Source organism: Jaculus jaculus, chromosome 7, assembly GCF_020740685.1.
Source record: "Jaculus jaculus isolate mJacJac1 chromosome 7, mJacJac1.mat.Y.cur, whole genome shotgun sequence".
NCBI classification, from domain to species: Eukaryota; Metazoa; Chordata; class Mammalia; order Rodentia; family Dipodidae; genus Jaculus; species Jaculus jaculus.
This window is the reverse complement of record NC_059108.1, coordinates 126,133,776-126,147,216: the sequence shown is the minus strand read 5'-3', so window position 1 is coordinate 126,147,216 and position 13,441 is coordinate 126,133,776. Positions and strand designations below refer to the sequence as shown.

The following is a 13,441-nucleotide window of genomic DNA, read 5'->3' as shown; positions in this document are numbered from 1 at the left end:
TCTCACTCATTGTCTTCTCTTGCTTTTTGCTGTGCTAGGGTCTTTCTTGTGTCTAGGCAAGCCCTGTACCACTGAACAACACTTCCAGGCCTTGGGTCACCTTTTCCTAGCTTCCAAAGTCCATATCTTCACTGCCTTTTCCAGTTTTCATCATTTAGATTCCACCTGACACTTGGTTCCAGCACCAACTCAGTTTTTGTTTTGTTTTGTTTTGTTTTGGGTTTTCAAGGTAGGTTCTCATGCTGGTCCAGGCTGACCTGGAATTAACTTTGTAGTTTCAGGGTGGCCTTGAACTCACGGCGATCCTCCTACCTCTGCCTCCCGAGTGCAAGGATTAAAGGTGTGCACCACCACGCCTGGCTACCAACTCAGTTTTTAATTTGTGTTATGCCAGCACCCTACTCCTGGAGCTCATTTCTGTTTTTGTTATGGCATAACAAAACATAAAATCTTGTTACAATTGTCACATATTTGTTCATAATTTATAGCCTGGTGATTTGGCTTAGGGCTAACTGGATAATTCTTTGTTCATGCAAGCCTAGTTGGTTGGAAGGTAGGCTGGGGGTTGGCTGGTCTCTGATGTCCTTGTTCTCATGTCAGGGATTTCAGTCGGGATGTCTGGAATGACTGTCCACTATGGTCTAGACACATTGTTTCCACTAGATGTAGCCACAGGAGGCTTACCTGGGCAGTCCACAAGGCAGCAGTGTTCAATGGCAGCAGGGCTGGAAGGGGCAAAGCTTCTAAGACAAGCTCAGGACTCACACACCATCACATGTGCTGCATCGTACTGGTAAAAAACAAGTCCCAGAGCCATTCAGACTTGAGAAGGAGAAATAGACTCCACCTACTAATAGATAAAGTTGGCAGGGCCTCTAGAGAGGAGAGAATGGATTCAGGCGTGACTTAAATGTCAATATTTGCCTGGGTTTGACTACAGAACAGAAACAGAAAAAAGAAGAGGGTAGTCATTCAACAGCAATGGCCCCATGCCAGTAAACAGTTGTTTGAGGATTTAGTATTGTACCTGGCATTAAGTGGGTATTTCACAAGTCTTCTTGTTGTTTTCACAAGATAGCTATGAAGCTATTGGATTTCTTTCTGATATAATTGGTGTCTACATCATTTATACAAGGAAATGTTTTGTAAAGATTGTGTGTATATTTTCCTCTTATGTATCTAAATGTGTTTGCTACATTCTACATGAAGCATAGAAAAGATCACATTCAGCATAGATAATTATGAAAAAAAGAAGACCCATCTCTTTTTTGTATATGTGTGTGTGCATGTGTGTGTGTATGTGTGTGCATGCATGCATGTAATTTGGTGTGTGTATGTATGGTGTTCTCTGACACTCCGTTTGCTTGCCTACAGCAGGAGAGGACATTTGCCTATAGTGGCCAGAGCAGAATATTACAGAGGATTTCCCACTCCATTGCTCTTCCTTCTGGTCTCTTTACTGATTCTGGAACTTGCAAAGCTCTGAGAATATCTGGGTTTCTGCTTCCCCATGGACTGGGTTTATAGGCATGTGTATCCATACCCAGCTGTTTACGTGGGATCAGTAAATTCTAACTCTGGCTGTCTCAGGCCCTCATGCTTGTTCAGGAAGTGCACTTAACCAGTGAGCCTTTTCTCCAGCTCAGAAGTTCCTTTTCATATGCATAGTAGACCAAGAAATCTACAAGCAAAGTCAGAAAACTAAAAGATGATGCTAGGATTTGGGTAGCTTCTGGGCAGTAAAACCTAGGGTGGGTAATAGGATACTTCAGCTTCAGGTCTGCATTACAACTAATAACTGGCAACTATGTCATGGTTACATTTTGCCATTTGTGTAACAGTGGGAGTCCCAAAGGAGCAATGGCTAATTAAAACTGTCTTAGTTCATTTGGACTGTTGCAGCATAATATGGTAGACTGGATACTTATAAACAACAAATCCTGATCTCTTGAAATTCTGAAGGCTGAGAAGTCCAAGGCATCAGCAAATTTGAGCACCCCTCAAACACGGCATCTGCTCACTACACCCTCCTATTGTAGGAGCCGTGTGGTTTTCTCTGGGCCCCTTTTCATAAGGTAATCGTTCCATTCTTGAGGGCTCTGTGCTCATGACTCAATCACTTCCCAAAGACCCTGTCTCCTAACACCATTACTGGTTGTTAAAATTTCAACATAGGAAAGCAGGGGCTGGATCTGGAATAAATATATTCAGATTATAGCACTAACCAGAAGGAGGCGAAAACCCACAAAGAGCATATCCTGACCCTGCACTGATGGGAGAGTGATACTGGCTTGGCGGATGAGAAGAAGGAGCCCCAAACTATTAAGGACTCGTGTTTCTAGAGCTAAACTTAGTGTGCAAAAGAAAAAGATCACCAATGGGGAAAATAACCCATTTGGAAAAGTCAGGCTGACTTGGATACAAAAGAAGATGAGGAAAAATGACAATGTATTTTTAAGTGCTTTTTAAAAAATAGCATATTTTTATTAGAGAGAGAGAGAGATTAAGAGAAAGAGGCCGATAGAAAGAATGGGTACACCAGGGCCTCCAGCTACTGAAAACAAACTCCAGACATATGTGTCACCTTGTGCATCCAGCTTATGTGGGTCCTGGGAACCAGATGAGGGTCCTTTGGCTTTGCAGGCAAGTACCTCAACCACCAAGCCATCCCTCCGGCCTGACAATGTAGTTTTGCAGTTTATTGAAAATGTGATTAGGGAGGGCTGCAGAGACGGTGATTGTTGCTCAGGGTTGAGTATCCAAGTTCAGTTCCCAGGCCCCATGTACAGCAGTGGGAGCAGTGGTGGGCTTCTGTCATCCTAGCATGTTGATACTGATGATGTTATGGGAGGCCAAAACAGAATTTTCCAGAAGACCTAGGAAAACCCAGCAAACAACAGCAGAATGAAAATCCAGAGCCAGAAACCCTGCCTCAAATGAGGTGGACAGGCAAGGACCGACCCGAGGGTTATCTTCTGACCTCCGCAAGTGTACTGCAGCACGTGTGCACCTGCACCCAGACATGAGCACACACACGCCCCACAAAAATACTGCTAAAAAGAATAGCTTATAAATATTTCTAAATCTTAATACAATAAACATATAGCTGCCTGCTGGAGAGTCTAAGATTTTGGAAAACACATTGACTTGTCTTGCTTTTATGATTTGTTGTCCTGCGTCCATTATAGAAACTAGATTTTCTGTCACTAGTGTCCAATGTCAGTAGCCTTGTCCTAAAAACAAATGAGATGGTGGTTCCCATGGATAATTCAGTTCCTTGTTAGTTTTGATGGTGGCTTTGTGCTTGCCTTCTTTGTTGTCTCCCCTGAGGACTTCTGTCATGCGAGGATTCCTAACTCTTTACGGCTGATAAGGCCAAGGGTGATATGCGCCCTCAAGGTGTTCACACCTGTCAAGCACTACTGAAAGCCTGAAAAGGTTCTGGACATGAAGAAATATGTGAATATATGAAGAAATATGTGAATATGTGAAAATATGTGGTGGTGGAGAAACCCCAGTGGCCTAAAACTAACTGGCTGGGGCACATTGGCTTCGTTTGCTGTTGCTTGGTGTCACGGGGAAGCTGTTCCCTCTTGTGCCTCCCCAACCTTAGGGCACTGTTCTCATCCTCTTCCTTTGTCATTTCCTTTGCAGTGGTTGGTATCCATGGCTGGTTCTGTGACTGGCTCTAGCTATGTTTTTGTGTGTTCTTTAGTGCCCATGGATGTATTCTTTTGGTTTTTATTGGTGGTAGAGAGAGGCCCATCTTTGGGGCCATCAACTCAGCAAGCAAGACCTCTACCTATCTTTGAATGCCAGAAGCACAGATGAACTGCGTGGAATTCTGCTCTCTGAGCAGGGAAGGCAATACTTTTGAAAAGACCTGGAAGTTGAAATTCTTCCTTTGTCACTTAGACATGCTTTCTCTGGATGGTTCTGTGTTTTCTTTACATTTTTGCTGAGAACTATTAAGCATGAAGTCCCGGTAATCCAGAAAGCACGTCTGGCTTCCCAGTTCAATTCCACTGATCTCTAGAACACGTCTACCCCATTCACTAGACCAAGACACTTCTCACCTTTATTTAACCATGATGGAGAGCTAGCTGGTTAAAGTGACCTGCCTTTTGGAAACCTGACTAAATTCATTGCTGCCACATCTGGTGGCCTCTTAAGTTACCATTTGCTCCATTTTAACTGGTTTCACTCTTTCTGCTTCTAGAACTGCAGTTCCCATGTTAGAAGAGCAGTCGTCACCTGCTTTTCTGCAGGGTGCTGTGGTCGTCACGGAAACAGGCCTGTTCGGTACTGCAAAAGATGTCACTCGAATCATCACAGTAATGAGGTGGGGGCTGCCTCAGAGACGCACCTCTACCAGACCTCCCCACCCCCCATCAATACACGAGAATGTGGTGCTGAGGAGCTGGTCTGTGCAGTGGAGGCGGTGATCAGGTAATTGTGGTTCATTGCATGCTCCCTTGAAGATATGGCCTTGGCTTTGAACTATGTGCGCACTCGGAGATGTGCAGATTTAATTGGGTTTCAGATGCCCTTGACCTAGCAGCTCATCTTTCTTTAGTGTTGTCGTGGTGGTGGTTGAACCCATGAATTCAAGAAATATTTTTATTGAATGCCAGTTATGTGCAAGGACTTGTGCAAGGCATTTGGGGGACACAAGTGGCCTCCTCAAGCAGGGACTGGAAAAACAGAGACGTGTGGTCATGGTCTCTGCTGAGCACAGGGACAGCAGTGAGCAGAGCAGGGCTTTGCAGTGGGGGTGAAGTAGAAGTTTAATTAGAGGGAGGGGTAGGGATAGGGATGTCTGGTTTGAGTGACAGCAGTGTTAGACAGTTAGGAGTGTTGGGGAGGCCATAAGCACAAATGATCTATGTATGAACCATGTGATGTGGGAAAGCTGTAACAAACGCAGTTCTGGAATAAACCTTGAGGCTAAGGAGTTCAGAGAAGGCTCATCCTTTTAGGCCACTGGGATTTCTCCTCTTAAATCACAGAGAAAGCAGTGATTTGAAATAATAACCTCTAGAGCTGTTCTCTTCTTGGATCTTACACAAAGTGACAAAATTACTAACAATTAACATTAGAAGGTAAGTTCTTAGAAGGACTAAGGCTTTTCTGTTTCTCTTATAACAGTAGCAAACATAGTAGCAAGGCAATGAGTGTTCAGCATTCCAGGAATCAAAACAAAAATAGCCATATTGCTGTCATCATCAGCATCAATTTTATTTATGGTCTAATTTATTTGTTTATATAAGTGTAATCAAATGAGTAAATCTTTTTGATGTAATGTTATATAATTAGCTTATTTCCAATTTGTGGTCAGGTATAGTAGTTATCACTTTTTAGTCAATAGACACTATCCATTAAGTTATAACTTATTTTCCTCCATCAATAGATATTTAGATTACTTCCAGTTTTTAAAACATTTTTATTTATTTATTTGAGAGAGAAAGAGAGAGAGAGAGAGAGAGAGGCAGATAGAAAATAGGCATGCCAGGGCCTCCAACTGCTGCAAACAAACCCCAGACTCATGTACCAACTTGTGCATCTGGATTAGGTGGGTCCTGGGGAATCAAACCTAGGTCTTTTGGCTTTGCAGACAAGTGCTTTAACTGCTTAGCCCTTCTCCAATCCTGCTTCCAGATTTTTATAATTATTTTTATTATGAACTTTACAGTATGAACATATTATATATTGGTCATAGTCCCATCAGATTATACTCCCACCCCCATTCCAATGAAGGCCTTCTTTTGGGTGAGTTGTTGGTTTATTATGTGGTCATGAATGTACCAGTCAGTTTCAGTGAGGCAGAGAGGGGAGACAATGTCTTGGGGTACACTTTTCCACCATGGGCTGTTACAATCTTTCCACTTCCTCTTCTGTAATGTTCCCTGAGCCTTGGAAGGTGTGTTATGAGTCTCCTTTAGTGTTGAGCTCTCTTCATCCTCTGAATTTCTGCTTTGGTGAATTTTGAGTCTCCTCATTTTCTACCACCATCTCCTTAGAGAAGGCATCAGGATAGCAGTGAGAGCAGCAATAGAGTTTAAATTGCCACATCCTCTGTACTGATGCTTCAGCACTGGTTGATGTGATAGAGGTGACTTGTCTCATGCCAGGCAGTTGGTTATCTTTTCTTGTTGTATTAATGGATCTTGTTTCTTCCTGGTATTCACTGACATCTGAGGAAAAAAGGGACATTGTCCAAACAAGAATGAGAGTAATGGGCTTTGAAGGGGGTAAACACAGGGCTTTCAGACTTTCTGATGGGCATGCTTCCAATTTTATATTTGATAAATAAGTGCTTTCTGCACAGTAGTCTTCCTATCTACTTTTCTATTTTCTTAGGGTAGTTTACCAGAGGTGGGTTGACTGATAAAATGGTTTGAATATTTTAATCATTCACAGTACATTTTTCTTTCCACATCAGGTATACGAATTTATGGTGCTAGCATACATAAGAACTTATTAGTTTTTCTTGAACATTTGTAAAAATTCAATATTTAAAAAATTGTTACTTGCTTTGCTAGATATTGAATATTTCTCCATGTGGGCACAAATGCCCAATCTCTACTTGTATTGTGTATTTGCTGTTCGCATGACTTCAGGAGGTGTGGAAGCATTGACTTGCAGTGAGATGATTGGGGAACCAGAAGTCAGAGGCTTTTATTCAATGGGCGGGTGACTGATGGGAACAAGGCACCTTTGTGCCTCCATTTTGCTCATACCTGGAATGTAAACGGAGTATAAAACCGACCTTTGGAGTGAGTGATGCATATAAATGCAAATGAGAGTAACCATAATGCTTGAGTAGTGTGAGGTAATTGCTCTGAATAGGTTGTGATCTAGAATGTGTTTTTCCATAATCTAACTCAAAGTCACCCTCTTTGGCAGTTTGTTGAAAGAAGCCGAGTTCCACGCTGAGCAGCGGGAACACGAATTGAATCGGCGGCGGCAGCTGGGGCTCTCTTCCTCCCACCATTCCCTGGACAACGCTGACTTCGACAACAAGGACGATGATAAACACGACCAGAGGCTGCTCAGTCAATTTGGGATATGGTTCTTAGTAAGAAAGAGAAGTTAACCATTCTTGGCTTTCTTATTTCTCATTCCAGAATTGCACCCAAAGAGGAATTTCTAATGTTCTTTTGAAAGGTGCAGACAGTGAATAGTGAAAAAGTAACTCTGACTGCATAAACTAGCATAGCTCTCAACTTGGCCTGCTTGTCAGGTTTACCTGAGAAAGCTTTTAAAAATCAACAATGCCCAGATTCTACTCCAGAGTCCTGGAAATGGTTTTAAAAGCACCCCACTACAATAAGTAAGTAGGGAGACCTATAGTGCTGAAGCCTGGATGAAATGTATTTTCTTGGCAAAAAACAGATGGAAAAGTTGCAAGTATCAATTGTCAAGCACTGCATTCAACATGACTTACAGGTCATTTACATGTCATCATTTATGTACATGAGCTTTTCTTGAAAGTTCAGTGTCTGAGGAGCTTTTGCAGACCTGTGCCAGGTTTGAATATAGCATTACAACTATAGTCAGAATAGCCTGGAGTCAGGGATCACCAGGACTGCCTCACCTGCAACTCTCCTTCAGTCAGGATCAAACAGAGCTAGAGACCCAGCTGCATGCCGAGTTGGCCCTTTTTTTTTCTTGCCAGTTGGAGACATGAATTAAGTTTCTTTTTTAAAATTTTAAAAAAATTATTAATTTATTTATTTGAGAGAAGAAAAGGAGAAAGAGAGAGAGAGAGAGAGAGAGAGAGAGAGAGAGAGAGAGAGGGAGGGAGGGAGAGAATGGGCATGCCAGGGCTTCTAGCCACTGCAAATGAACTCCAGATGCATGCTCCACTTTGTGTATCTGGGTTATGTGGGTACTGGGGAATCAAACCTGGGTCCTGTGGCTTTTCAGGCAAACGCCTTAACCACTAAGCCATCTCTCCAGCCCCCATAGATTAAGTTTCTATACTGACATATTTCATACTTAGACATAGTTTCTTGGAAAAAAGACTTTACCAAACTGGGATCTCATTCTTGATTTCACATGTTGTGAGTCTAAGAACTTATTATCTAATGACACTATGGCGGGAAGTCTTTGAAGGCAGGGACAATATTTTATTTATTTTTTGTATTCCTGAGGGTCCACCACAGTGCGCAATAAAATATTGTTTCAGAATGCACAAATCATGTTTAAAAACATCTACTTGTAATGTGGTGAATTGGGTGGGGGACTCACAGGTGTCAGAACTGTAAACAACAAAATTTGTGCCCAAATCTGATCATATATCTGGATTATTTTTCACTGAAGATATTGGTGAAGTATTTACTTCATGAACTGAACTCTTATAAAGCAGTTATCTATTTCAGTTTATGCAATAGATTTATTTTAGGAGGGAAATGCTTATTGGAAAGTGAAATCTTGAGGGAATGTTATTGTTGTAGTCCACCTGTCCCTTTAGAGAAGAACATAGTTTTAGATAAGTGATAATCATTTCCAAAACTGCCAGTTTCAAATAGACTGGAACATCCATTTTTCTGTGTGTAAACATTCATGTAATAATGTTGTAAAGATGGAGGAGGTTAAAGAGAGGTCTGTTGTGCCCCACCCTAGGTGAGCCTCTGCACACCCAGTGAGAACACACCAACAGAGAGCCTGGCCCGGCTGGTGGCCATGGTGTTCCAGTGGTTTCACTCCACTGCATATATGATGGACGATGAAGTTGGAAGCTTGGTGGAAAAATTGAAGCCTCAGTTTGTCACCAAGTGGTTGAAGACAGTATGTGATGTACGCTTTGATGTCATGGTCATGTGCCTTCTTCCTAAACCCATGGAATTTGCCAGGGTAAGTGGAGGCCACCAGGATGGATCTGTTGTCGGGGAGGACATGGGTAGAAGTGACATCTTTACCATCAGTGTGTGGCCAGTGTGCGCAGAAGAGGAGCACTTCTGTCCTAATTTGGTTAATGGAGGCTGAGGCAGAAGGAGAGCTGCAAGTTCAAGGTCAGTCAGGGTTACTTAGCAAGAAGCTGTATAAAAACAAGCAAGCAACCACCCCAGATGGAAAACACAAAACCAAAGGCAATTAGTTTTGTAGCTGCACTTGTGGTGATGTGCTTCTTGGTGTTCATTTGAGTTGGGGCAGAATGATACGGTGGGTTTCTGAGGGACCTTGAATAATTTAAGGGCATATTCTTTCTTGACATTATTGAATGTTTCAATTAAAAAAGAAACAGCAGCAGGCTTTTCTGTGGGATTGTTGGATCTCATCTTCTGGTTGACAGTCTGTGGAAAGGCAATGACTTAATGAGGAATGCTGTCTTTAGTTTATTTTTGCATCTCTAGAGATGATTGTAGTGCAACAGGGACTCAGATTGCTTTTCCTAAAAATGCCAATTCTTCAGTTGGGCTTGTACCTCCTAGATAGGTAATTAAACAGCTGGATGAAGTCTGATATCTCTGCCTTTTTTTCATATTTGTCCCCTTTACCTTAAGCGTTGGGTCAGATTCCTGTTCAACTCTGCAAATAAGTTTCATTAGGGAATGTTCATCACCCAAGATCATATGTCAGATAGAAACACTCCCTGTGAAGCAACTGGGGGTTCCCTCCTGCCTGGACCCCTGGACAGCAGCAGCTTCCTCAGCAACAAATGGAGGCTCCTCATCCCCAAGCTGCCTTTTCTGGGGTAATTTCTTCCACATGAATAATACTCTCTGTGGCCAGGACTGAGATGACGATCTACCCGACCTTAGTTTGATTGCGACTGCACTACAGTGCTGACTTCTTACCCCCGTCCCTGTACAGCCTTGGAGCTGATGGATGGCAGTATTTGGAAGACAAGGCTGAGATATTTCCTCTTCCTTGTCTTAGTATGGTCACAGTGAATATCAGATTTTTTCCTACCTTTCATCATTACTTTTCCTATATAGTTTCTGGGGTAAGTGGCCAGACATGATGTGTTGGGAATGCCCACCTCCAAATGGATCTCCTACCTAGGATTCCAGTAATAGTAGAAATGCCATATTAAATGCCCAAAAAACTTTTTCAGGACCTCCCAAATGCCCCTCACCCTCTCCACACTTATACTTTTGCTGCCTCAGTGATCCACTGGCAGTATATATATAGCTAAGAAGACCCCACATTTCTTCATTAAATATAACTAGTGTTTAACACAGGAAAATGGAGACCCAGAATTAGTTTTTGGCAGCAATACATGAGTTTGTTTTCAAAGTATTTTTGAGGTTTTTTCCTTTTAGATAGAAACGACTTTATTTTTCCCAACAAGCTCATCAAACAGCATGCACGCGAGCACAAACAGCACATGCAACCCAGACTGCTTTGCCTGGAAGTCAGTGAACTCTCTTAGGCCTGCGTACCCTTCTAAATCCCTGGTAGTTCAGACATTTCCCAGAAATTTACACCTCTTGAAGTCATCCACAAAAGACACATTCTGGGCTGGAGAGATGGCTTAGTGGTCAAACACTTCCCTGTGAAGCCTAAGGACCCCAGTTTGAGGCTCGATTCCCCAGGATCCACGTAAGCCAGATGCACAAGGGGCACATGTATCTGGAGTTTATTTGCAGTGGCTGGAGGCCCTGGTGCGCCCATTCTCTCTCTGTCTCTGTCTCTCTCTCTTTTTCTCTCTGCCTGTTGCTCTCAAATAAATAAATAAAAATAACAAAAAAATTTAAAAAGACACATTTTCATTGTGTTTACTTCTGCTGAAACAATACAGTATCTAGAGTTCAAGCTGCTCAGAAACCTGAATGGTTCTTCTATATTTAAAAAAAAAAATTCATTTATTTATCTACGAAAGGGAGAGAGGAATAAAGAAAGAAAGGGAAAGAGAAAGAAGGAAAGGAAGAAAGAAACAAACAGGTAGAGAAAGAATGGGCACACCAGGGCCTCTAGCAACTGCAGATGAACTCCACACTCATATACCATCTTGTGTATCTGGCTTAGGTGAGTACTGGGGAATTGAACCTGGGTCCTCAGACTTTGCAGACAAACACCATCGTCACTAAGCCATCTGCCAAACCCTCTTCTACATTTTTATGCCTGATGTGTTTGGCTTATTTCAAAAAGGACTTGAGGCAATTTTTAGTTTAAAACTGCATTAAAATGGCACATCTAAGGATAAAACAGAACAAAACCACCAAACTTAAGGATAAAAAAGAATCCAGACCATCAGGAGAAGTAACTTATTTTATTTCCAGGATCAGAGAGCCATGTTTATTAAGATCCACTTCTTTCTTCTTTGGTGCCATCTACTGACTCATTTATGAAATGGAATTTTTACACAATGGAAATTTCTCATTCCCTGAAATTCTATGGCTGTTAATATGTTAAATATCATTATTTCTCTTAGAATAGTGAAGGGTTGATTCTGGAAGATGAGAAGTTTCTACGTTCATAGGAAAACTTTTCCTCTTCCAAATTTGGATCCTGCAAATTCATCAGTAATTGATTAACTAGAGAGAAGACAAGACTCAAAGGCTTATTCTCTGAATTGTCAGAGAAAAGATTGACATGTGAAACTGAACATTTGTTTTAGAGCAGTCAAGAGTTGTAGAAGAATATTCTTTGGGGACTAAAAAAATATATTTTGAGGCAAGCCTAACAGACTGGCCTTTCTTTTCTATGCAAGAGAGTGAGAGAGAGAGAGAGAGAGAAAGAGAGAGAGAGGGAGAATTGGTGTGCTGGGCCTCTAGCCACTGCAATTGAACTCCAGACACATGTGCCACTTTGTGCATTTGGCTTATGTGGGACCTGGAGAGTCGAATATGAGTCTTTAGGCTTCACCTGCAAGCACCTTAACTGCCAACTCAACTCTCCAGCCCTTCTTTTGGGATTAAAAAAAAATCCATTTATTTACTTAGTAGAGAGATAGAGAAAAAGGAAGATAGAGAAAAAGAATGGGTGTTCCAGGTCCTTTAGCCACTGTAAACAAACTCCAGACATATGTGCCACCTTGTGCATCTGGCTTATGTGGGTCCTGGGGAATTGAACCTGGGTTCTTAGGTTTCACAGGCAAGGACCTTAACTGCTAAGCCACCTCTCCAGCCCCCTTCTTTTGGGATTTTTGATGGCAGTAGCAGGGGTGGATAGTCTGCAGAGCAGCTGAGCCATATGAAGCTCCCTTTGGAGGCACACTAATGGAGTCAAATTCCCAGATGCTCTCCTTTAGTCAGATACTGGAAGTTCAAATGAGGTTTCACTCTGCTTCTTTTTCAGCCCTCTCTCTATATAAACATATAACGTGTGTGTGTATGATTTTGTTTTTTGAGGCAGTGTTTTACTCTAGTCCAGGCTGACCTGGAATTCACTATGTAGTCTCAGGGTGGCCTCGAACTCACAGTGATCTCCTACCTCTGCCTCCCGAGTGCTGGGATTAAAGGCGTGTGCCACCACGCCCGGCTCAAATAGTTTTACTTTGATAGTTTTCATGACAATTTGAGGTTTGAGTTGATCCCCATACTTTTCATCTACAACTTCCCTTGAAATTTTACCCATTTAAAAGATGTCAGGTAGATGGCTGTACAGAGAAGTTTCAGTTAGAAATGATGAGATAAGGGCTGGGAAGACAGCTTAGCAGGTAAGAACACTTGCAGTGTAAGCATGAAGACCTGAATTCAACCCCCAGTACCGAAGCAACTAGCTGGGCATGGTCACTTATGCCTAAAACCCCAATGCTGAGGAGGGCGGAGAACTAGGATCTCTGGGGTTTCCTACTCATCTGGTTTAACCAAAGCCAGGAGCTCTAGGTTCAGAGACAGACTCTTAGGGAAATAGTTGGAAGAAAAAGAGAGAAGAACACCTTACATCTTATTCTGGTTTCCACATACATGCACACAGGGTGCAGGCATCTGCACACTTATACATGTAACACACACACACACACACACACACACACACACACACACACACACACACACATGCATGCAACAAAGGCTGCTGGAGAGGAAACAAATGCAATGATGAGACCAGAAATCTGCAAAGAGCACAGAGCCTAGATTATCCCGAGGAAACCAAAAGAAATCAGTCTAGTGTTTGTAATAAATGATAGACTCTGTTTGTGGGTTCGGAGGCCATCCAAAGTGAAGGTTTTGGGGGATGGGGTGGGAGCATCATTAAACCGTGGGGTGAGAGCAGGCATGTCGCGATTGTGGTTAGCATGGCATGAAAAGTCATAGGTATTTGAAGAACTTTCTGAGGGGCTCACACTCTTCAGAGTTAAATCCTTTTTTAAATTTTATTTTACTGATTTATTTGAGAGAGAGAGAGAAAGAGAGAGTGAGAATGGGTGCTCCAGGGCCTCTAGCCACTGCACATGAACTCCAGACGCATGCACCCCCTTGTGCATCTGGCTAACATGGGTCCTGGGGAATCGAGCCTTGAACTGACTTGAACTGGGGTCCTTAGGCTT

General features: G+C 42.4%; 1 protein-coding gene across 10 annotated transcripts in view; it reads left to right on the top strand.

Annotated features, from left to right (window-relative positions):
* Positions 1 to 13,441, top strand: part of Unc79 (unc-79 homolog, NALCN channel complex subunit) — a 271,086-nt gene that overhangs the window by 130,286 nt on the left and 127,359 nt on the right. For all 10 annotated transcript variants that reach the window (XM_045155122.1, XM_004649317.2, XM_045155118.1 and 7 more), the window contains 3 exons: positions 4,220 to 4,449; positions 6,907 to 7,078; positions 8,629 to 8,859. In XM_045155122.1, the coding sequence (XP_045011057.1) occupies positions 4,220 to 4,449; positions 6,907 to 7,078; positions 8,629 to 8,859 (633 nt within the window). The remainder of the gene's footprint in view (positions 1 to 4,219; positions 4,450 to 6,906; positions 7,079 to 8,628; positions 8,860 to 13,441) is intronic.